This window comes from Lutjanus erythropterus, chromosome 2, assembly GCF_056507025.1.
Source record: "Lutjanus erythropterus isolate fLutEry1 chromosome 2, fLutEry1.hap2, whole genome shotgun sequence".
NCBI lineage: Eukaryota > Metazoa > Chordata > Actinopteri > Lutjaniformes > Lutjanidae > Lutjanus > Lutjanus erythropterus.
In genome coordinates this window covers 10,589,585-10,615,110 of record NC_139318.1, presented here as the reverse complement: position 1 = coordinate 10,615,110, position 25,526 = coordinate 10,589,585, and the positions used below count along the sequence as shown (strand labels likewise).

Genomic DNA, 25,526 nt, shown 5'->3' with positions numbered 1-25,526 from the left:
AAGAAATCGTTAATAATCTAGATGTTTAAAATAGTCAAATTGAGCAATATGGTAACAGAGTCTGGCAGGCAGAGAGGCAGGCAGTCGCTGAAATCCAACTATCAGAGCAGTGGACTTTTGTTTTCAGGGTAGCAGGCTTAGCTTTACATCAACAGACAACTGACAGTTATAAACTCACAGTGTAGGACTCGTTGTCACTTGCCATTCATTAAGTATAATGTTGTGTTCGTCTTGAGCTTGTACAGGTTTAGTCCTGCAGCCTGCAGCTGTGCCTGAGCTTCGGGTTTGGGGAGGAGGCGATGGGGGGAAACATTTCATTTCATCTATAGACAGTGTATTAAATAGGATTAAAATCTATTTAGCATAACATCTATGGCTCCAACTCGTTATTTGGACTGCAGTACTCATCTTTGAGCGCAAGGTTCTTGCATATTGCCCCTTTAATCGAATCATTTCACAAAACCACTGGTGGGCCTCAGAGCACCATCTAGTGGGCGGCGGCCCACCAGCTGAGAACGGCTGAGCTAGATGACATGTCTCAGCAAGGAAGCACGCATTCAGTAGGATAATGTACTACAGCTATTGGTCAGAAAGCACCCAGGGCAAAGAAGCCTTTATCACACATGTCAAATATTCAGCACTGCTCTGCACAGATATATAATTCCGCAGCAGAGCAAATACAGAGATACTGGCAGGAATTCAATTCAGAAGTGTGGCGATAAGGCCGCGTTCTTCTTGTGAAACACCATATTTCAATCCAGGCGTAGCACTTTTTCCCTCTTGCCCTCAGCTCCGCGGCAGAGTACACAGCGATTAGCAGAGATCTGAGGCAGAGAACGCTCTCTGACCTCCTCTCTGACCTGACGCTGTTAGCTCTCTCAGTCTGACCATTAGCCTATAATGTGGACTGGACACCAGAAAGCAGCAGGCCCTGCACTGGCTGGTCTGGCCTTTGGGGTTCTATTTCTGCCTCTGTTTCTTTCTATGAGCATGCATGTGTTTATGTGTACTGTATATCTGTGTGTGTCTCAGGGTGTGTACCTGTCTGAGTGCACTGTGATAGCGAGGCTTATCATCTAGCACTTCCACCCCGGAGCTCGGGCAGGACGAAGCTCGGGGACGGTGGCTATGACATGCATTTCCACCTTCTCGAGCCTCCACATGGGAGCGTGTATGTGTTGCATTATGCAAACAGGAAACCTGTGCCCGCTCAGCTCTTTCTGCGGCCACTGTTCTGCGTGTCACTCTCCCCTTTCTGCACACGCAACATGACGGACACCTCAACCACGCAGGCATGGAGGAAGAAGAAGAAAAATAATTGGCTGCTCTTATCTTGCGATATGTAACAAAGCTTTAAAGGCACTTGTTTTACAAAGCAGCAGACCAGATGGATGTGTATGCAATAAAAGAAAAGCAATTATTCATCCCCGTTTTATTTTTTTTTTCTCTTTGGAGATATTGTTGGGGTGTATTTGTACAGTATCACCGAGAGGAAGAGACAGGCTGATATTTTAGAAATCCTTCTAACTTGATTAAAAGGGCTCTTCTAACAGACAGGATATTAATATTTAATGCTCTACAGTTGTATTAGTTCAACCAAATTTCAAGTGAGCGAATCACTCGCATGGTTAAACATGTGAGATGTTGCTGAAATTGACCATATATCACAGGAAATATGTGAAAGGAGTTGAATGTCCTAAAGAGAGCAGCTCCAAAGCTGATACAAAGTCCCTAACATTGTTATTGTCACTGTATTCATTAGACTACAACAATATTCATTTCATTGGCAAATATTGTTTGACATAGTTTTTAGTTTCATTAAAATTTTCTCACTGACAAAAATTAAACAATTAGTAAAAAGTCACTTATTATGACGAAAACCATGATGGAATATTTTGAGATTCAAGTCAAGAAATAAAAATGAGACAAAGAGGTTAGGTAGGGATGAGTTGTGACAGAGTTGTGACATGGAGTTTAGACAAAAGTGACCCTTGCTAAGCCCCGCCCCCTTTCACTCTGTGCTATGTGCTAGGCTCATCTGTGTTGAAAAGAAAAACACTATTTGAAAATAGTTAAAATACTTCACTGTCAAAGCAACATTTATTCACATTTAAGTTAGCTAATGTTAACAAAACCCTAGTTAACTAACTAGCTAATCAATATCAATCATTAGCTAACTCAGCTAGCTTTTTGACAATATTAGCCAGCTTGGTCAGCATTTTCCCAACATATGTCACTTTTACAACTATCATTGGCGTACAGAGCAAAAAGGAACGTGACTTCGAAGTCAGTTGGATAGTACTGATCTACTCATGAAGTCAATTAGCATGCACTTACTGCACGTCTCATAAACTGTAGAAAAATGACAGTGTTTGAAAGAAAAGAACAGAAATATGGATAAATTTCACATTTGATGTCAAGGAAAAAAATGCAAAACTGTGTGGAATGACAATCACTGGTAAAAACAACAAACTTGAAACTACATTCATGCAAAGGGTAACCCTTTAGTGGTTTTCAAGCTAATGTAATTTTACCTACTAACTCGAGCTAGTGTGTTTTTTGCTAAACTTGAAATACAACACAAGCTAAAAGGAACTGACGTTGTTCTGTAATTATTAAAGAACTGAATGATTCAGAGTTGCCAATCTTAGATCGTAGATTAAATGCACAATATGTAAATTCTGCAGCTAGGGATCTCTGTTACATTAAAACAATAACCAAAGATGTAGTGTGGGATCATGGGAGTTGCTATCTTCACTTTTAAACCTCCACCATAGCTAATGAAAATCTATTTGACATAACTCAGGCAGAAATCACGTTCATGGATGAGGTATATTAAAATTTTACTTCACGTCACATGCACCAACCTCTGTCCTCATTTTCTGATGTATCTGACATATCCTGTGTTTTCCCACAAGTTATAGCAATTAGCTAGCAACAGCTAGCAGGAAACATGGAGTTACCTTGACTAAATTATGGATTTCTGCGGGTTTGAACATTGTTGGAAACATCTGAGAAACATGTACTCAACTCAGTGAAATATATAACATGTTAAGTTTTTAAAGGCATTTTAATATGAAGCTTTAACAGAAAGATTGACACCCTAAAGATAATGTCCTTAAATTGAAACAAATATGTAACAAAAGAAAAATGCATGTTTGAAAAAATGGATACTTAATGTGCAACAGATTAATAGATGTATGTTAATAGATTGAAATCCTACAGAAATGTTTCAATAATCCAACACACTTTCAGTAAACCTCATTTTAACTGGCTTAAATCTAAGACTAGAAACAAATGCCATTCTAATACAAAATCAACCAAGTCAAAAGTCAAAATCAACATTGGACTACATTAGCTCCACAACACAACATCCTGTTGCAAAATCATTTAAATCACAAAACAGGTTATTGCAAAACACTTTCATACTGTTGTTTGTGTTGTGTTTTTTCTCTCCTACAGTATCTTCACTTCCTCATGAGGATAACGTTAAAACCACAACTTCTGCAACACAAACAAAAACACAGAGCGTAATATGATAAACACACTCATGTTCTGGGGCAAACACATATGTTATGAAAAGAATATTATATTCATGTTCTTTTTTAAAAAAAAAGGAGGTACTCATATATTATACACAAGCAAAAGCTGAACACAGGCTGAACAAGCTACAATATGCACAACAAACATGTATAAGTGCATTTGAATCTCTAAGTATTACAACACAACAGAGTTCCTCAAAAAGTAAAATCTGCTACATTTCCACAGCATCTGAGAGAGAAAATGAGACAGACAGCGCCTTCTTTTCATCCTCCCTTCTTAACAAACAGTATTTGACTTACTAATAGAGATGCTTAAATCAAGCTTATGGTCCACTTCCCCCAAATCTGACTAGTCCACAAGATGAATTCCCCTGTCAGAATCAAGATGATCAAACAGATTACAATTATTTCATCCCCCATCTTTATTAATGAGGACTGTCTTTCATAGTTATGTCGCCTAATAAGAATAAATGATATGCCACTGCCAGGTTTGTTGTTCCGCGCTCACTCAGGGGACTCTCAGACATTTGCACTTTGAGTCTTGAGAAGATTTTAGATTGATTTTTGCAGCACCTAAAGGGGTAATAGCATCTTGGATGTTGTGGAGAACAAAGAATGCAAGAAAAAAAGGAGAAGAAAATCCCCTCAGTGTGTCAGTTAGACGCGTATTAGCGCGATCCGCAAATAAAACTTAAAAGAAAGACTGTGAAATGCCACAAAAGTAAAAAGTTATCAAGTAATTGAGCGAAGATCGTAATGCCCTGGGGACAATTAACATGGTTCATGGTGCATGAGTGAAAATCCTGGGTTAGTCTAATGGGAGAATAAAAAGACTGCCTGCCTGCCTTCCCAGTAACACTACCCTGGTAAGTAGCCTATCAAAGCCCAGTGTCAGGAGCTGAGAGTGAGACATCTCGTCCTTCGTCCCCGTCCATGCGCCATTTATCACACACAACAATTAATACGCCCTCTCCCTCTGTTTCAACCCCAACTGCAGGCCGCAGAAATTAACCACTGGATTTGTTCAAAAGGCATAAAGAAAAAAGCGCTCGCTATTTACCACGTAGAAAGCAGAAGGCAGAAAATGCGACTGTAATACACTGAACTGGGAAGGAGGGAGTTGCTCGTTCCTCCTTCCTTTAAATGCCAAGGCACATCCTGGAGAGTAATAGTTCTTTCTGGATGACTAGAAAACAGGGAGCATGCTTGGACGGCTGGCTCTATTCTAGCGGGGAGGCTTTATTTCCATCCCTTCTTGGTGTCAAGTGCACATCCATGACACTTTTCTCTCCCTCTTTCTCCCCTCTGCGTCAATTCATCAAAGTTGTAACCCTGTTGTCTTTGCAGAGCGAATCAGAATGTGCCCCTGGCAAAGAATGAAGGAAAAGTCAACAGGAATTAAGTTTCAGTGCAACTGTTTACTCAACTGTGGCCTGCAGTTATTGAAATTTTATCCATGGTTTTGTGTGACTACTGCAGTAATGAATTCAGTATGGCTGTGATTTTCTCACTGACGACATGCTCATTTTGAGCTGGAAAAAAGATGGGTGGGAGGTGGGGTCTGAAGCTGGGGTCTGGAGCTGGAGGAGCAGGGATGAAGAGCAGATCTGGTGAAGCCTAAAGGCCTAACAGATACTGAGGAGCAGGACGCACGCAGACACACCCTTTCTACTGTACTTACAGAGTAGCTTACACTTCCTTTCCGGTATTTACTACAGTACTGTTTTCACTTAAAGGACCAGACTGTGGGATTTACTGGCATCTAGTGGTAAGGTTGCAGACTGTAACCAACTTGCCTCGCCCTACCATGGCCCAATTACCTGTGGCCACAAAAAGTTACTTTGTGGCCACCAAATATTCCATGTAGGTGGTCCCTGTGACCACTGAGTTTTATCCCTCATACTGTGAGCCTTCGACAAAACACTCTATGAAAACAGAAGACAGTATTTATTGCCAGCTATACCTATAATGTGATGTCTGAATGTCCTATCTTGTCTTTTATGTGGACCCAAGGAAGAATAGTTGTTACTGCAGTAATACCTCATGGGGATCTTATTCAAATATATAAATAAAGATGTGTTGGGGCTACTAAAATATGGGTTTACTAAGTCTACTCAAACTGCTAACAAGACCTTTACAGACAGACGGGCCTGTCTGCAATCCAGACCTGTTTCCTACTGAAAATGTGTGTAGCTTCAGGTCTAGGAATTAGACCTTAGAAAAAATTCTGAACATCTCTATTGGAAAAATGTCAGCGCAACATGGAGGCCTCCATGGAAGAGGACCCTCGCCATCTGTAGATTCAAACAGCTCATTCTCAGGCAGTGGTTCTCAAACTGTGGGGCAGGCCCTTCTAGTGCTGCTGCAAGTGGGATGTGGATGACCAGGGGAAAAATATGGAGAGAAACTAAGTGGAATGAATATGATTCAGGTACAGAGAATTAACAAACAATGTTTTCTGATGCTATCATGTTGACCTTTGTTTCAGTTAAATTCAACTTGGATCCTTTTTTATTAGTTGCTTCCTGTAACATTAAAAAAATGTGGGGTGTTGGTGGCATGAAATTTTTTCAGCGTCTGAAATTTGAGAAACACTGTTCTAAGGTTACGACAACACACCAATTCCTATTTTCAAGCGATTATACTGTACAATGTCATAAAAATATTAGCCTACATTACATTTCTGCTACATTCTGCATATAGATTTCTATAAATCTTACACATTAGATATAACAAGGCATCATGTTCCAAGGCACACATCATATACTTCTCAGATGATGATATCTAAAACATCACATCTAACCTGTAATGTATGTTTGCCCCTCTACCAATTATCCATACGTCTCTCTCCTCTACAATTAAATAATGCATGGGTAAAAAGGGGAATAATTAAACTACATAATGAATCACAATGCAAAAGCAATCACTTATGAGGTCACATTACTATTCAAGTGATATATAAGTACGGCTGTGTGATTTACTTAAAATTAATGATTTTTCTTACCATGATAAAATGCATGTGTACAACTGATTATAACTGCATTGACCTGCATAATATGTCAAGTGACTTTTCAAATGCTGACTTATTTATGAAAATGTGTCATCCTTTGTGTTGTCAACATGAGATATGAATGAATTTGCTGGTTATCGTCAGTTCTGACAACAGAATTGTGTATCGCTGTGTTACAATATCCTATCATTATAACGTCATGATGATTCTGCTCAAAGATGATAAATGATAATACTGAATTATTGCTCAGCTCTGTATGTTACAGTGGGCCTGTGTTCCACACTGCAGCATTGTTGCCCTCCCTGTGCAAACGCTGATGGATGTGCTGTGACAACAGACAGCGGCGCGGAGCCTGTGCATCATCACCAAACAGCTCCTGACAACAACCCTGGTCGTTCTGTCGGATAGACCGAGATAGCAGAAGACACACTGATCTTTTCAATGTTGTTTCCTTAAACGCGCTGTCGTGTGCCACACATAACGCTGACACCAACAGAAAGAGCTTGTCTGTTTGCCTCAAGTTGGAGACGGTGAAAATGTTTGGGGGCCCCGTCGACGATAACGCCGGGCGCGCATCTCCGCAGCTCACCGGCGAATGCGGGTAGAGTGTGGCATTAGTTGTGAGTGTGAGGTGTGTTTACAACGAGCCGGGGGAAGATGCTGTCATCTCATTGGATGGCACGGTTTCTTAACTGTCTACACAATCCTGCGGCACCTACATACTTAAAATATGTCCGAACACTGTGATAAATATTTGACCAAAATGCAGATGCTGTATGCTACAATAAACACGCTCACAACCAAACACAATCACAAAGAGAGAGCACTTCCCCTTCTTTAAATATTCAAAAAGGGCCTCAATATACATAAATAATAATAATAATGTGTTTATGTACGAGATGTACTTTGAGGTGGGATTAAATATTAAGTGGCACTTTAAGAGGCGGGATCGGGCCTGCTGTTGACGTGGCTTCATGAAGTGAAGGCAGGTGTGAAAGGGGGGACTGGTCTACCTGGTGGTGCTGGAGATGCAGGAGGTCGGCCGCGGTCCCCTCCATCGACGGCGTGGCGCTCTTGGGTCGACCCTCCCTGGACCCGCCCTCTACGCTCGCTCCTCCATTTAGATTGGCTGGTCCGTTGCTCGTCGCCTCCGTCCCAGATTCTTGCATCATGACTTAAAAACCTGAGAAGAGAGGAGGCAGAAAGAGAGAAAACAGGGACAGAGACAGAGAGGAACAGCTGTTAAAACACACAGCAATGAGGTCGCATTTTAACTCTGGGCCAAACTATAAACATCTGGCGTATCCTTCCCACACAATTTCACTTTTATTGCAGGTTTCCCTGTTGGTTTGTGCTTCCCCGTGTCTTGTTTGTTTGCTTGTAGCATATGCAATGAGGCAAACACACGCACACGCTCCCACAGACTGCTTCCCCACACAATAATGAACTGCTCCTTTGTTTTGGTTTTTCCGGTGCGGATCCTATGACAAGTCCATACTGGGCTGAAAGAAGAAGGAGAGGGACTCAGGTTTTGTTTGTGTTCTCCATTATGGGGCATATGCAGGGGTGCAGTGGAGGGGCTGGGGTCTGAAGAGGAACCCAACCTGAGCTGAATGAGAGCAGAGGAGCCCAAGAAAACAGTGGACCTCCAAAACAAAACACTTTCTATGGAAATGGATATATTTACTTGCATGGCTCCCAGAAGAACCACGGCAGAATGGCTTTTTAATGGGAAACAGGGCGACTGTGTGAGGCCTGCCAAAGGATCTCCATGAGAAACATCCAATCTGAGGCAGAGTGAAAACAGTCAAATCCTTCAGGGGTGCTCAATTAACACCAAAATACGGCTATGAATATAAAGAAACCGTTTTAAGTTGTTGTACAAAAACATTGTCTTTTATGACTTCATGTAACTTAAAAGGATAAAATACAAATACAGGCAGTGATTGCATGATTTTTGCTTTATGTGAAAATATGAGAGCATTAACAGGGTTCAACATTAACCATGGCCAAATGGCTTGTGGCCACCAAAAGTTCATCTGTGGCCACCAAATATTCCATGTAAGTGGCCCCCTGAGGCCACCAGTTTTTATCAGTTTTAGTTGTCAAGACTCACCAATAAGGATCGCCTCCTTGTTTGTGGCAAATAAAATGCCATGTTGGGCTAGTAAATCTAGTAACTCAATTGCCCAGCAAGGCAAGTGGTCAAAAAGAATTCAGCTAGCACACTATTTTGATAACTGACTGTTAAAGTAATTTTTCATTTCTTTTTCAGCCTCTCAAATATGGATAAATATTGATCACTAAACCTAACACAAAAGACAGACTATAAAAAAAAAAATGGCAATGAAAGTATGTGAGTGAATGGAAGCCGTAGTTTTCGTGGGTAGAGTATGACACATAACCTTAAGTAGCCCAGAGGTCGAGCTTGTTTTTCACCAAGCCTCATGACCACATTACAGTTCGTGGGAAAAATAGACAACACAAGTGTCACAGTTGAGAAAAACTGTGTCAAATGACTAAAATTGCCTTTTCTGTAATGTTTTCACATATGTGTACATTTGGGCCACCAAAATTAGGGGCTTGGTGGCCCATGGGGCCAGAGCTTAAAAATATCACCATCTATGATTGTTCTCCTTCCAAGCATGGAGAAGAAGCTGTGGTAGCCAAAAAAAAACTCCTAGAAAACATGGCGGCTTTCATGGAAGAGGACTCATGCCCTTTGTAGAATTAAAGGGCTCATTCTAAGGTTGCAAAAACAGAACAATTATTTTTTTCAGACGATTATAGACTTATGAAAAAAATACTTATAAACATTATATTCTATTTTTGGATATTTTACATAGGTTTACATTTAGGCCACAAAAAATGTCCTTTGGTCACCAAATTTGGGGGCTTTGTGGCCCACAGGGCCAGTGCTTAAAAGTACTAGCATCTATCTCTGAGTAATCAGTGTTAAATGTGAATACACAGCAATTTTCTCACATTTTACTTCCTCCGTTCTGTTTTCAGATACACAAAAGCCAGACAGACACGCTGTCTTCCCCCCACCCCCTCTGTCTCTCTGGGGATGAGTGCCAGTGACATTGGTGCATATCTGTGCCTGTATTCCTCAAATCAGTGGAATGATTTACAGCTATTGTGCGTTGGTCGCAGGCCTCAGTGGCGCAACGCGTCTAGCCTCCCAATTCCAGGGCGGTTAATGAAGCTGACCAAGTCAGGCAGAAGCGAATTAACTTGGCTGATTAATTATTTATATGAAGCAGAATAAATGCCTTTAAAACACTGGGCCTCATCATGAAAGAAGGTGAAAATGGAACTAAATGCAGATTTATGGTGTTGCATTTAAGGCGTGTAATAGGAGGGCCAATGCGAATTAATATGTGCTCAACTACACGGGCGCTCTGTCTCCAGAGATCCAGATCTAAACAAGATGCAGACACACACCCAGACACCATGGGGACACACACTCAGGCTGACAGATAGGAAATTGAGGTTGACAACTTGTCACATAAGAATATTTACAGAGCATAGGTGAGATAATAATCTAGACGTGGGATTATTAAAAAATAAACAGCACTATAAGCAGCACTGCTCTTTCAAATCATAGTTCTCAGGAGCAGTCTTCCAGCTCAGTGTCATCAGTAGCAGTTGTGGGCTCCGGTGAGCTAAAACAGTACCAGAGCACAAATCTAAAGTTCACTATGGTTTACATCTCCTCTCCTGTAGAAGCCCTCCTTGCAAGAAGCATATCCGAGTGAGTCATCTGACACTGTGGCCTGTGCCGGTTCAGTTGTGTGTCACAACGCCCCCACACTCAGGGGCCTGTCTGAGCAGCTTGGACCCGGCCTACAGGCCCCGTTCTCTGGGCCGGGGCTAGAGCCGGCCCCCCTCTCCCTCCAGACAGATGTTGACCCGGCTCACCCCTCCAGTCTGGCACGGCCTCCCTCCATAATGGGATTTTCTAAACAAGGAGTGAGCAAGAGGAGTAACTGTGGGATGGGACGCAGCCAGCCACGACTCCATCTACAGGCCCCTGCTCGCACTGACTCCCCCTTCTGAGACACCAATTAGAAACACACATTCTCGGAGCGAAATTAAATGCCATTTGAAATAAACCATGGGCTGACGTTATTCGCCCCCACTTATTTTTCAAATAAAAGACATTTTTCCACACGCAGAAAAAAAAGGAAGGGCCTGCTTTCTTTTTTCTCCAAAGCTACATAAAAGGGGGGGAAGTAATGGCTATTATACATGCACTGTCATTCCATGCAAAATTTTCATAATTATAACGGAAAGGCGTAAATTTCCAAATGCATGGCATCTCCAAAAGTAATCAAGAGAATGAGCCGCGGGGCTATTTTAATGTATGCAAAACTAGTGACCCACAATAAAGGAGGGAAAGGCTACAATGAATGCAAAGTAATGCGCGCATGCTTGGAACCGGCACTGATGAGGGGATGGCTAAAATTAACACCCAATTAATTTTCGAATTGACAAACAAATGAAACCCATAAATCTACTTTCTCATTAATTTCGCCACAGAATAATTCAAAGCTGCAATATCATGAGCGAAAAAATTGGAGGAAAAAAGAAAATGGAAAATGGGCATTATCCATCATAAATATCAAGCAGATAGGAAAGAGCCTTATTAGAGAGTTGTGCTGATAACAATGTTAATCTGTGGAGCACTGAGGCAGGGACGCCGTCCTCCATCAGCTGGGGCCCGGGCAACTCGGGCCACGTGACTTGACTTGGCCCTGTGTTTGTTTATCTATCTATTTATTTTCACTTTGCTCAGGGGATAGCCTCGTCCACGATGACTCAAAAACCTCCAAGATTTTCCATCCGTTCCATTTATACAACACATCCAAATTCAGCTGTAATTATGGGGTCAAGAGTCCTGCTAAAAGGAGTGTAGTTAGTGGGGTTAAAAACATGTGTATTCCGGCTCTGGACACAAACATTTCAACATAAAACAACACACAAAAGGAGACATGAGGGAAAAATCTTTCTTGTTATTAATGGACCGTGTCAGATTCTTTTTTTCTGAGCTGAAAAAAAAAGTTTTAAAAATAATCACAATGATGGAAATTCCAGAAGTAGTGAATAAAACACTTTTAGAACTGTTACATTTAGCTGTTCTTGCTCTGCAAGCTGGTGCCATAAGAAAATAATAAATAAAATAAAATTTAGAGAGTCCCTGGCTGTATTTTTAAAACGGAACAGTTTGTTACGATAATATTACAACGATTGCAATGCTAATTTCTGTTAACAGCAACTATGGGTTAGCATTGAGGTAATGGGCTAAATGCTACTTATTCACATTTATATATAACATTGAGTTGGCAATCAAAAATTGATTCATTTAAAAGCCTTTTATAAATGTTGCAGCCCTTAGATTAAACATGATGATTTACTTAAGTGTTTTGGTTCAACATTCATTCATTCAAAGCAACTTCTAAAACAACTATGAAATTTTTGGAGCGAATGGAAACAGTTGTTTTAGTGGCTAAAATATGACACGTCCCTCAACTAGCCAAGATGTCTAATTCAATTTTTATTGAAAACAACGGCTTCATGAAAGTGTCACAGTTGGGAAAAACTGTCTTAAGATTGTTGTTGGGTTTTTTTTTGTTTTTTTTTGTATTGTTTTTACATAACCTTTTTAAATTTGGGTCACTGAATTTAGGGGCCTAGTGAACCGTGGGGCCAGTGCTTAAGAATATTGGTATCTATCCCTGCGCTCTTTCAAAACATGTTGGAAACCAAGATTGGCCTAAAAGAATCACAATACTTAAAGCTACCACAAGGAATCTTTGTTGATTTTGTGGCCTCTCTGGACAAACGCAGTAGTGTTTCCATTATAATGACTACAAAATATAATGTCAAAAAGTAAATTATCTACATAAAAATCTCCTTCTGCTTCATTTTAACTGACTAATGTGCTACTCACTGTAACTTTGCCAAGGAAAAGATAAACACAGGTTTGTTTCAACTGATTTCTAGGAGAATCCCACCCTGTGGCAGGCATTAATAGCAACTATATAGAAAAAGCCAGTCTTTTTGTAGATGACCTCATTTGCATTTGTAGGTCATATGGAGGAATCACTAATAAACTGAAACAGTTTCATGACAAGTGTAAAACTCCTTGTAGTAGCTTTAAGAGAGCCCACTTGTATCTCCCACCCTTAGTAGCTGCATGTGTACAGTGAAAATCACTAGCAGTGCCTTAGAGGTTATCCTGGTAATGGGTCAAGCGTCCTGCTAAAAAGAATGTAATTAGTTGGGTTAAAAACATATGCATTCATGCTGCAGACACAAACATTTCAACATAAAACAACACACAAAAGGAGACATGAGGGAAAAAAATATTTCTTGTTATTAATGGAGCATGTCAGCTTTTTTTCTGAACTGGAAAAAAAAAGTTCTAAAAAGACTCAAAATGATGGAAATTCCAGCAGATCAAAACAAGGCAACAGCAGTTTGTACCAAAAAGAGAACTGGCTGTGCTGTTGATTATTAGATGCCTGTCTGTTCTTTGGGGGGAGTTGCTTGCAAAACAAAACAAGTGTTTGGAACAAACACTGGATAATAAAAAAGGTCAGAGTTTCTGTTTGTTTACAGTTTGTTTTGTTTTCCCTGCCTCGAATATGGGGAGTACAGTACAAACAAAAGTCACATGTGTCTCCCACCTGACCAGACAGGTTGAAGGTTAAGAACAGCCGGCGGCCAGAGCTCATCAGCCCTGCCTCTCCTCCTCCTCCTCCCCCCCTCTCGCTGGAAATCTAATGCCTGTCCCCCTGTCATGCTTGCCTGGAATTCAACAGCTCAAACAAGTCAGCAGTCGATTCAAGGTAGGGTCGGCCCCGCGCAGCTGTGCTTTGACCCTTCTTCATGTTCTGTTTTTCTTTAATGCTCATGACAGTAAAGCCTCGGCGGCCACCTGCTTCGATTCGCCAAGTTCTCACACAGCCCTTGTTTACACAAGCACACAACAAAAGCACAACATTTCTTGGGCGGGAGATAAAGACACACCGAGGAGGAGACAATGGGGAGAGGTTCAATTTAGAGCTGTTTAGGTTCAGCTTGGTTGCTAGACTAGACAACACATCAGCGTGTACTGAAGGTGCAACAACAGAATGCTTCTCAAGGTTTGTCTTGTGTTCTAATGTTTCCTGGCTGCTGATTCCAGGGAAAAGTAAGAAGACAAACACAAGCTGCACGTTAAATAATCCATTATCACAGCCCTTATCACTGATAACAAACTCCAAGAAGATGTCTCATAAGGTGACACACAAGTGGTCGGTCCCTGAAATGTTCAGGAACATTTCCTGCATGGGATCAGGTGTGAATGGGAGCAGGGATCGGTATTCAGGGAAATCTGACCCGCCAAGTTGTCCCCAACTTCAGACTGTGTAATATTGCAGGGAAAATGCCAGTGTGGCCGTGTGAATGAAAGCAGTAACATTTGCAAGGACAAGCATGTAAAGCAGGGATACTTAACTTGCTTTGCCTGGGGGCCACTTTTGTAAAATGACAGGAGGCCAGGGGCCAGGTTAATAAACAAACATTAATAACAGTTTTATCAGATAAAAGGAATAAATATTAAAAGACCCATTACACATCTTTCTTTGAAATTATTTAACCGACTTAATAACTTGTTAACTAAATTAACTTGGTGTAAGGATCAACAGACAAATCAGATATTTTAATGGATTTAATAACAGCAGCTGCAGTTTAGTGGTAAATGTTTTGGTTACATTTGAAAGAGGAGATACAACATTAAACATAGCTGCAAACTATTCCATCATGCAGCCACTGAAATGTTGAAATTATTCATGAACATTAACTGCTCCTATGTGGAACCGAATGAATAGCCTATCAAAGCTATTCTAATATAAAAGAGAATGAAATACATAACTTTTGCTCCTCTTCAGCTAATACTTCTACTGCACTTCTCTCCGCCTGAAAGGCCATCATGCAAAATTCAGCCGCCTAATTTTAGTATCAAAAAAAATTTATCATACAACAGTGGGATAGGTGTCCCTCCTTCCTGGGTAAAACAGTGAGAATCATTTTATTTTCATTATGAATTAGAAAATGGTAAGCAGGCCAGATTTAGCCAGACAGCTTACGTCTGTCTGACGAAAGACGCTATAATGTGGCGCGAGTGAACCAATCATAAGACTTGTTTACTATTCTTTTTAACGTTCCAAATGCATCTTTCTGATTTAAGTAGATCATGAAAAAAAATTACTTGTCTCACAAATATGTTACACATTATAAGAGCACCAGACATAAACAGTTCGCTCAACATGTTCATGAAAATAATGTTCATTCGCAAACACGCACATCTGCCCTTGACCCATTTTCTTCTTCATCTTCTGATGAGTTTTTGGCGATTGGCATCCGTAAGTGTTGCATTACCACCATCTGCTGGACTAGACCTCTCCCATGTATTCCAGCATTGCCATGGCATGTGTGAAAAGGTGCAAGAAGGAAAAGTTCCTGAATGAAGCTGCTTGCTGGGTTGGGATAAAACACTTATCCCTCAATTTAATTTAATCACGATACTTTGGAGCCAGTTTGATATGTAATGTGATTTTTAAGTATTGCAGCTCAATATTCCAATTTATTGAGATTTTTATTTGCTTTTTTAACACATGGGAAAACGTTGAATCATTCATTACATTACATACATTTCATGCTGTGTATCATGAGTCATATTTCCAACAACAATGCACATCACATTACAGTCAGTCTTCAAGATTTATTTCAGCTGCATCATTACTACACTGCATATAAAAGTAGTAAATAAAATACAGCTGTTCTCACTCAACAAGCTAGTGCCATAAGAAAATAATTGCCAGAATTATTGAGCCCCTGGCTTTATTTTTAAACCCAATGAAAATTTGGAGTTTGGGTTTTTTACCTTTTGAGGCTGCTGTCAGTTTTCATGTGGAGTCTTGAAGTCAGAGTCACAGACTGAGTTAGCTATGTGAAGTTAGTTAGTTTGTTTCGACACAGCATGGAAAATATATGCCAGAAAGTTTGAGCACACGTTGTTTTATATGTCAAGCATGTGAAGTAAAATGGATCAGTTTGTTAGGATAACACTACCGAAATTGCAATGCTAACTTTTGTTAGCACATTAAAAGTAATTCCCACTATATGTTAGCAACACGCTAACTAATTAAGTTCTAGTTATTCATATAAATATAAAATCAATTCAGCAATCAGAAAAGTGTACACAATAATATAAAAAAAATACTGAAGAGAATAGATTTTTTTTTCTTCTATTCCCAGAACTGCATATGTGAATAGTGAAAATCACTGGCAGTGCCTGAAGGGTTATCCCAGTAATGGGAGTAACTATGTGTGAAAGAGGCTTTGGAAAAATCCACCGGACAACAGACATAGAAATTGGCGTAATCCCAGTAACCTTTCCAAACTGCAGTCCCACACCCTTCCACGTATTATCTGCAAAAAGAGGCCTTCTGCAAACCAGAACCACCTCAATCACAAGGACTCAATCTGGACTCACTCACTACATTTCTCTGGCCGCTCTCTGCTCAGAGGAACTAACGGCGGGGATGACATTCTGCCAAAGGAGACTTCACAGTCAGACCAAACAAGCATGTAATCTTGTCAGCCACTTCAACCAAGTCACAGATAAGCAAAGCATATCTCCAGACTACTGTGACGATATAGTACGAACACGCAACCCCCCGCCCCCGTGCAACTAATACCTCCATCGCAAAGCCCCACATCCCTGTGCCACACGAGACAGAGGCGTTTTTCCAAGTTCTTCCCAGACCTTGTACGGGGTATAAGCAGACCACTCATGCTGGCAAACAAAGCAGCTGTTTGTTTAATAAGCGATTGCTGCCATGGCTACAGTAAACAGGGGGAGCGGGGTTTGTGTTTATGAACAAACACATCTCCTTGCAGGAGCCATTTAATATTAACCAGGTGGAATGATCAGCCGATTTCCTAGGTGACACTCGGGGCAGGCGTAGTGTAAACAGGTTCTGGGAGGGGAGGCGAGGGGGAGGAGGGGGCCAGGCTTTGGGGAATCAAGGTCGATGCAAATGCAGCTTTGGGCTAGAATAAACAGCGAGGCAGAAGTCAAGATAAACAAAAAGTCATTCTTCTGACATTTGAAGACGCATTAGGCTGGTGCGTTGCAGCTGCTCGCAAGCCACCGTGAATGAGAACAAGATGGGCGGCGACGGGGTGGGCAGGCCGGCGAGGTGGTGGTGGTGGTGGTGGTGGTCTCCTATGGAAACACATCATTGTCAAGCAAAGCAACCAAGTGTTTCTTCCAGACCCAACAAACAGTGGCTTCTCTTCACAACGGCGCAGTGAGGAACTTGTAAAAACATGTTAAACATTTACCTCGTTCAATTATTCAGTAACTGGGTTTGTGGAAATAACAAAGGATGTCTGAGGGCTCCGAGAGCTGATACATCAGGGCGCAGAGCGAAAAACAACAACAAGAAAGGGATTACGTGGAATTTGACAAAGATGTTATCAATCATAAATGAAATGCATGGCTTTGATTATTTGTTTTATGCGTGAATTGAACCGATCATGAGTCACTTTATTATCCAAAAATAGGTAGTGATTACAAAAGACAAGGTAGCTTATGTAGTGTAGGGACTTCCAAGCTGCACGTCACCTTGACCATGAATTTTTCATGTATACAACAACTTGCCATCTGCTGAGCAGGAGCCATCCAATGAGGCTCCCCTACCCAGAATCCATAGTTTTCTGTCTCTTCCTCCCCTACTGATTTCATTTAGTCCCTGAAAAAACAGCAAAGGAAGGCATAAAATATGAGCAAAGGCGCCAAACACATATTTATAACACGTTACTGTGACAGGATTCTCAAGCATGAAATCTACATCCAAACCTATTACTACACCAGAGGAAAAGGGGCTCGACATCTGAGCGGCGGTGAGTATGATGATTCATATGAATATCAACCTATTATCACGCTACAAGCGCAGATAAATTAACAATAAGAAGGGTACTAGAAGGCAGACTCCAGTGGAGAAGCTGAGTAGATCCATAATTTCAGAAAATACACAAACCAGTTTGTCTCCTTTGCATGGAGCCGTGCGAGAAACACCTCTGTGTAAAGGCCTGCTGTGCACAGACAATGACGGAATGTGCCAAAGTAAGGCAGGCCATGGTATTTTTAGTACAACTAGGGGCCGATGGAGACTAAGTAAATAGAGAAGTCTAATGAGTTTAAATCTGGTTGTACATGAATGGAATAGTAATTCTGGGATGTGGAGCCTCTTTTAGGAGCGGTTCGCCACACATTTTCTCAGCGACTCTCCTTCATTTGACTTTGATAATCTCGCTCACATGTGGCTCATGCCCATTAACACTACAGCAAGAGGACAGACACCAGGAGACGACGGGGGCCTCTTTCTTCTGACCACAGGCTCGATGCACGGCAAAAAGCAGTCGTCGCCTCCCCCTCAAGCTCATCTTACCAATTAGACCTGTCAAACATGCACACCCAAAGACAAACACAACTCCAATCTATCAGCATCCTGTGGGATCTGCAAAAGCACTTATTGTTTTAACATTACTTAAAGTGTGTCATATATTTTTAATCATTTTTACTAGAATTCATGTAAGGGTTGCTCCCATGGGGATGGGAATGCGAACTTGTGGAGAGGAAATGTGTCAGATGCATTTTCCTGGGAAAACCGAGGTTAGCCTTAACGAACTTGTCTAATTAATATTGCGTACCTACGCTAAGAGAGGACAATATTATTAGAACAGCTGTCTTTTGGGGAGATGTCAACTCACTGGAGTGCACGCGTCCTCTGTGAGCTGACAACATGTAGCCTAATCATTTTTGGGGAAAAAGCTTTGCAGTTCTGTTAAATCACCAGGACAGACTTGTGGTAAACCGACACTCTACAAGTAAGCCGCTAATTACTCTCGAGTAAGTCTTCAAGTGTGGTAGATGCATTTATTATGATTTCTCTCTCAGTAGCACGCATGATAACTGGAAGAAACGGTAGGGTCTGGCCTCAGCCCCCCTATTTAAATGGTTCTTAGCACAGTTAAATGTTTCTCTACAGACAAAAACACACAGCAGGTGGAGTCTCCCACCTCTTTTGTTCAGAGTTACTCACACACAGATTAAGTTAAGCTATTGATTTTACAGACACAATCATTAACCTTTACGCACAATTGATAGAATGGAAATGCAGCGGCTATTTTGTGTTAATAGTAATTCCCTTACAACTGTCAGTGACTGCTTAAAGGGACCGTTCACCCCGAAATAAAAAAATACCTATTCTTCCTCTTACCTGTAGTGCTGTTTATCCATCTAGTGTGTTTTCATGTGAGATACCAAGTTTTGGAGATATTTGCGGCAGAGATGTCTGCTTTCTCTTGAATGAAACGGCACTAGATGGCACCAAGAAATATATTTGACAGAAATGTCTTTTTCCAGAAATCATGGCATAGTCACTCAAGATAATCCACAGACAGTTAACTGTTTAACGTCATATTGATAGCGATATCAGTATTGGAATTTGCGAGTATGCGAGCCAAAGCAACAATCTGTAACTTACTAGCCCCGAAACAGGATCTTCCTACCTCCCAGCTGGGTCCCATCCACCAGTTTTTTAGTCAGCGAAGAAGGAAAAAGGCCATCTTAACCTCAACATCAGATCACATTGAAAAATTCAGCAGACTGCCCCTTTAAAATTTGTAACACAGCAGCCATTTTGCTATTAAGCACCTGATTCACTGTCATTGTTACGGGAGTGGTCTTATCCGTTGACCCCTCCTGCTGCTTCAGAAGGAGCATTGTGAGCCTGAGAAGCATGTTATTATTTTAAAAGCCTGCAGCTTCCCAGAGAGAGGACAGAGAGGGTTAAAAAGGGAAGGGAGTTTGTGCCTTCCATTAAACAGTTAAACTGAAGATAAAAAGGCGAAGGGCTAAATACCAAAAGACCTTCCATGAATTTCTGCCTTTTAATGGAATCAGGTTTTAACAACTCTTTTTTTGTTAAATACAGCCCATGTCAGGAGGATGCGTCCCACTCATAAAGCAGCACAATGACAATGTACAGTGGCACTAATACAAGGACATAGTTCATCATGACATTTTCTGCAATTCCCAACTGATTAGGGTCATTATGTTGGAGGCCTGATTTATGTTGTCATTTCCTCTCACCGATCCTGCATCAATGAATCTTAATGAATTGGTAAATAAGGGTGAAGATTACACTGTGTGACACTGCAACATTTCTCACCCTCAACGGCCGAGATTTATGTAGCCAATTAGAGACTAACAGAGAAAATTGGCTGGCAGAAAAATAATATTCTTTATGGTCCAAAATGGAGGAGCATTCTCAGTTGAAGGGCAATAGTATTGTCGGTGTTAAAGTCCATAAAGCACCCTCCTAACCCACCTTCAAAGCGCGCAGAGCTTGACTTACCCTGCGCACAAGCAGGGGGATGTGAGGGCAACTTTAGACCATTGTCCGCTGAGCTGCTCAGTCCCGCGGTGAGCCAAAGTCCTTAACATTCACCGTGGCCTACCTCACATGTTTGATCAGCATAAATACACCCCTGTATGACAAACATGTTTACCCTCTCACTGCAAACATCAGACAATCAGACACCATGAGGTGCTGCTTCTCTAATGAAGACACGGGAGCTTTTTATCAAGGCCGACCATGTCCCTCTGTCAGAGAATATGCCTCTTTTATACACACATCAAAAAGCGTGTCGTACAAAGAAAAAGAAGCCAAATTATTTGCTCTAAACATACAATAAGGCAATATTTTTCAATTAGTTTTTGGCTGAGGGGAAAAATCTTAGTTAGAAAACACATCCAGATGCCCTTCATCTTTTTTTTTCAAAGGATGAATATGAAAATACAATCCCCTCTTTGAAGATATCTCTGATCAACACATAGAAGAGGACATATACAATATGATTAGGCCCTCTTTAACTATTCACATCGTTATCACAGCTATGATAGTTTGTATTTCTCGTATGCAGATTAAGGAATTCTGAAGATGATTATGGCGAGGGACAAAACTGTTTTTGTGTATCACTACAAAGCATGAAAAGCCAGCCTGCTTATTAATACCAACTTCTTAAAAGAGCACTTAGAGTTATAATGAGAGCCTTTATGTATTACATATTGTGACTAGATTTAGTGTGAGGAAGCGGCTCTCCACATCAAACAAGCTGGCCTGCTATTAGGCACAGGGGCTGAGGGATGCTGTGTGAAAAGGAGTGGAAAATTAAAGCTGAAGCAACGCAGGAAAGGGCTTAATTTACTGGCATGTACAGTATGCAAATGAGATTACTCTCAGCTTAACTGCATCATTTATGTCCATAATAACAGCATCATCATTACAGGGCTCAAATTAAATTACACTGTAATTAGCATATCAAAGTGATTGGTTAAAGTTTAAAACAAATACCCAATTTTGTTAATGAACATCTGTAATCACCGTGTAGACTCTCAGTGAAAACATCCAAAACAAATATGTGTTTTGGAGAAGGGGAGGAATATCCCTCCCAAACGTCTGTCTGTCTGTCTGTCTGCGTGTGTGTGTATGTGTGTGTGTGTGTATATGGCAGTGATGATGGTGGTGGTGGTGGTGGTGGTGGGGGGGTGTTCTACCTGGAGAGCTCCACACACTCAGGATATATTTCCCAAACTCCAGGAGATCAAAGATCCAATTTCCCACACTTGCCACTTCAGGAGCTCATCAATAAAATACTAATCACTTCACGCCTGATTCTGAGAATGGAGCCGCAGCCGAAGGCTTAAGGAGACTTCCATATCACAAAAAAACACCTCAGCGCTGACTGTCTTGACTGTTGTTGAGTGTGCACACGCTCCCGCACAGACACACGTGCAGGATAATTTGCAGTCGGGTTTATCCAATAGCCGTCCTGCCTTTTTTTGCCTGATAAACATGGCGAGTTTTAACAACCAGAGAACACTTTGTTACACCTCTGACACAAATCACACACCTTATTTCTCAAGTATATTAATGAACATCGACCCTTTTGATGTACCACTTTAATCGACCGCACTGTATTGATATAGTACAGAATAGGGACGGACCGATTATCAGCCTGGCGATTAATTTTGAGATTATCAGAACCTGTTTTTTTCAAGTGTGCTATTTTGGCTCTGATGCAGCCGCCTCTCTTGATCTGTGATCTCACACAATGTTCCGCCTGCAACACTGTCTGATCTGACTGGTCGAATACTGAAAAGTTCTATTTTAATTTAGGGCCCAACTGATTCTGGATTTTTGCAGCCATTGCTGATACCGATATAAAGGAGTAAAAAATTCATCTATTGGTATATCAATATTCTTTATACAGAAAGATAATATACAGAATATAACTTATATATGTACATAAACACACACGCCACACATTTGTGACAAAGATATGTAATGAAGGCAGGATATTTTGCACACATTATTGTCCAAAATGATATCAGGGCATTGGAAAATGATCAAAAATACATAAAATGCTATCTATAAAGCTAACGAATAAAAACAATCTGCATTATCTTCTGTTTAAAAAAAACAAAAAGGTTTTCATACAGGCACGTATCAGACAACATATAGGCCAACATGCACCAATATATACCGATATGGCTATAATAGGCCAATATTGGGCCAATAATAGCAGTCGACTGATATATCAGTTGGGCTGATTAGTTTACTTGATAATAATCTGTATCAGTATCGGCCCTGAAACAAAAAAAAACAACAAAAATATATCAGTCGATCCTTGATTCAGAATTTATTGTGGATTGCACAATGTAAAAAGTGATCTGGATTTTTTTTTTTATTTTACACTTTTTACTAACACTATGCCCCACAAATACCTTTGTTTTCCACTCTTCACCATTAACACCACATATATAACTCTGTTTTATGCTCTTAATTTAACCAAAAAAGTAAAAGGCAGCAGTGGTGTACATTATCAGAAATGCACTCGTCAAATTTTAAAGAAGTGGCATCTTATTTTATTCATTAAGAAATCCATTAAAAGGCCTTATTCCTTGCAAGTATGTAAGAGATGTGCCTTTCAAGGTAGAGCTAGGGCAAATCCACTCCATCAGCTAATGACGGCACTCATTACACAGAGAAGCTGGCTAATGAAGGCGCGGTGGCCGGCCGATCCCCTCACCCAGCATAAAGCCCTATGAAATGCTAATATCTCACTTCTAATTAAAGGATACTAAGTCCAAATGCACCTTCACGGCTAGTAGCTGGCAACATAAATTTTATTTTTCAACACTACACTACACCCAGAGATGTGCCTGAGCAACATTCCATTAATTCATATTTAATACCCCCACTAGTCCTGCGTTTGCCTTGGTATCTGCCTCTCCTCTCCTTCTCTCCCCTCTCAGCTTTATACTGTGAGAAGGCACATCATTACACTTTCTAAGAGTAATTTTTTTTTTTTGCTTTTTTGTTGGTGCACATATTACTTTAAAGTGCTTCCAGAAATAAACACAATATGCACACAACAGCCTTTCTGTGCGTGTGTCACAGGGGAAAGGTCAGGAAAAAAACACAGCGGAGAAAAAAAAAGGAAAATGTGCCAGTATCGCCCTGGCTGCACCTGTATACATTTACAGTGTTTACACATCTTTGGGCTGTAAATATGTTTACAAGAAAACCTGCTGCCCTTCTCAGAAACTGACCTTGAAGCCAGTAAACAACCCCATCCGCAAAGTTCATTAACGTCAAAGAGGGTATAGTCTTTCTGCTTATATGGAAAAAAAGAAAAACAAAAGGTCAGTGCCATTAGATTTTCAACAAAGTATAACCGTAAAGGAGCGGAAATAGTAAGGCCTCAACAAATACTACAGAAATAATGAACAGTATGTTATACAGTTGTCATGATACCTGAATTTTAAACTTTGATACAACACAAAATACAATACTTCATACCTCTTTCAATACCACAGCAAAAAGAAAAAAGCCCTAGACACAAAATAAGATCATTTTTCAGTGCTGCTACAGAAAAAGTCACAGAACACTGTCTGGTTTTGCTGCAAGCCAAATTTCAAGCAAAACAGTAAAGGCTGAACTGAACTGAGGTCTCGAGTGAGCACTTAGATCTTTCTTTTTAGTTATGGTACTTTCAATACCATAATTAATGGATATGGTATCATTTTAAATAAGTGGTATCAATACTTATAGCAGCCTTAGTATGTTAGTTTGAATAACAGCTCAAACTAAATGTATAACATAAATGCAGTTTATCATTGTAATCATCACTACTTACAAATGTCGACTTCCTGACAGCTCCTATGGAAGCGCATGTCTGCCAATGTGAATCTAAAAGATTTTTTTTTTCTCTAATTCAACATAATGACAAACTTTCTTGAAATAATGGCTTACTTATCTCAAAATAATGGCACAGTGTCTCCGTGTCTGTCCTTTGAGAAAGTTTCTTGTTAATTTGAGATCCTAAGTTGTTCTTTTGAGATTTTAAGTCATCATTTGAAGATAATAACTCATTATTTTCAGTTACTAAGTCATTATTTTGAGATGCTAACTTATGTTCAGACATTAAGTCACTATTTTCAGTTACTAAGCCAGTATTTTCAGATAATAAGTAATTGTTTTCAAATGCTAAGTCCTTATTATCCAATAATAAGTCATTACTTACAAACACTAAGTGATTATTTTTAGTTACTAAGTCATTATTTTCAGGTATTAAGTCACAGTTTTCAGACACTAAGTTGTTATTTTTAGATAGTGAGTCATTATTTTCAGAACTTATTAACTAAAATTTTCATGACTGTATTTTCTACTGTTTTTTTATTATTACATCGACTGAAATTGGTTTCCATAGCTCCCTCCATGTGCATGCTTCAATATCAAAGTCACTGTGACTAAGAATATGTATTTCATCACTGGCCTGTTGCCAATCAGATATCAGATCTTTTCCAGGAATTCAGAATAAGTGTCTGGTTTTACTATGAATGTCTGTACATATTCAAAGTAGTGGCACCACAGCTCTGATTCAGAAACTTCAAAACTGAGTCACTAGGTCTGTATCATTTCATGAAAGAAATCATCATCAGTGCACAAGCAAGCTCTGTCACACATGACTGCATAATTCTTCACGTATCCACTGCAAGGATGGGCATCTTTCAAACTGCACAAATAATGCTTTCTTTAACTTACATTTATCTTGTGGATGTTAAAATACAAACTGTTTCACATCCAGTGCATCATTTGCCAAAGGGGAGCAGTAAAATGCATGAATTTAAAGGTCAGTGTTAAGAACATATCACATGACGTCTGTTTGATCCCGGCCCAAGTATTTTCCCAAGGATTCTCTGGCTCTGTACTGTGTAAATCACGCCGTCTGACCTTCTACATTCCTCATGCTCTGTCCTCCCATTCATCCACAGGCACAGATAATACTGGGCAAATATCATAAACGTGAGGATTTTAGGATTGAGGTGAGGCTGCCATCGTCTTCCACCAACTGGGGAAAAGAAAGCCCATGCATCAGAAAGAACCCTATTTCCCCCTACTGCCAGAGTAACCTGTGGTGAGGTTATCTGACCCTAATGCCTAATAGCCTATATACTGACAATCCATGGAGAATACTGCCACATGATTGGCAATCTCAGCCACATCCGGTGGTAAGATTTTGATGACATTTTGCCAGGATTTTTGTAGTGATAACGATGCTCATGCAAAGCTATCCATTTCTGCTTGGCTGCGGCCCACCGGTGGGCCATGAAAGTACTACATGTGGCCTGTGAAAAGTCAGAAAATAATAATAATTAAGTTTGAAATTACCCAAAAATATTTTTTTTTTTTTTTGTGATCAGAACTAATATAACTAAGCCATGAAATTCAAATTACATGTTTTTCTTAATTTATCTGACCTAGTTTAACACGTATTATACC

General features: G+C 40.4%; 1 protein-coding gene across 9 annotated transcripts in view; it reads right to left on the bottom strand.

Moving 5' to 3' along the window:
- Positions 1-25,526, bottom strand: part of foxp1b (forkhead box P1b) — a 237,443-nt gene that overhangs the window by 117,075 nt on the left and 94,842 nt on the right. For all 9 annotated transcript variants that reach the window (XM_084727703.1, XM_084727728.1, XM_084727700.1 and 6 more), the window contains one exon: positions 7,566-7,735. In XM_084727703.1, coding sequence (XP_084583829.1) covers positions 7,566-7,724 — 159 coding nt within the window. In that variant the 5' untranslated portion in view covers positions 7,725-7,735. The remainder of the gene's footprint in view (positions 1-7,565; positions 7,736-25,526) is intronic.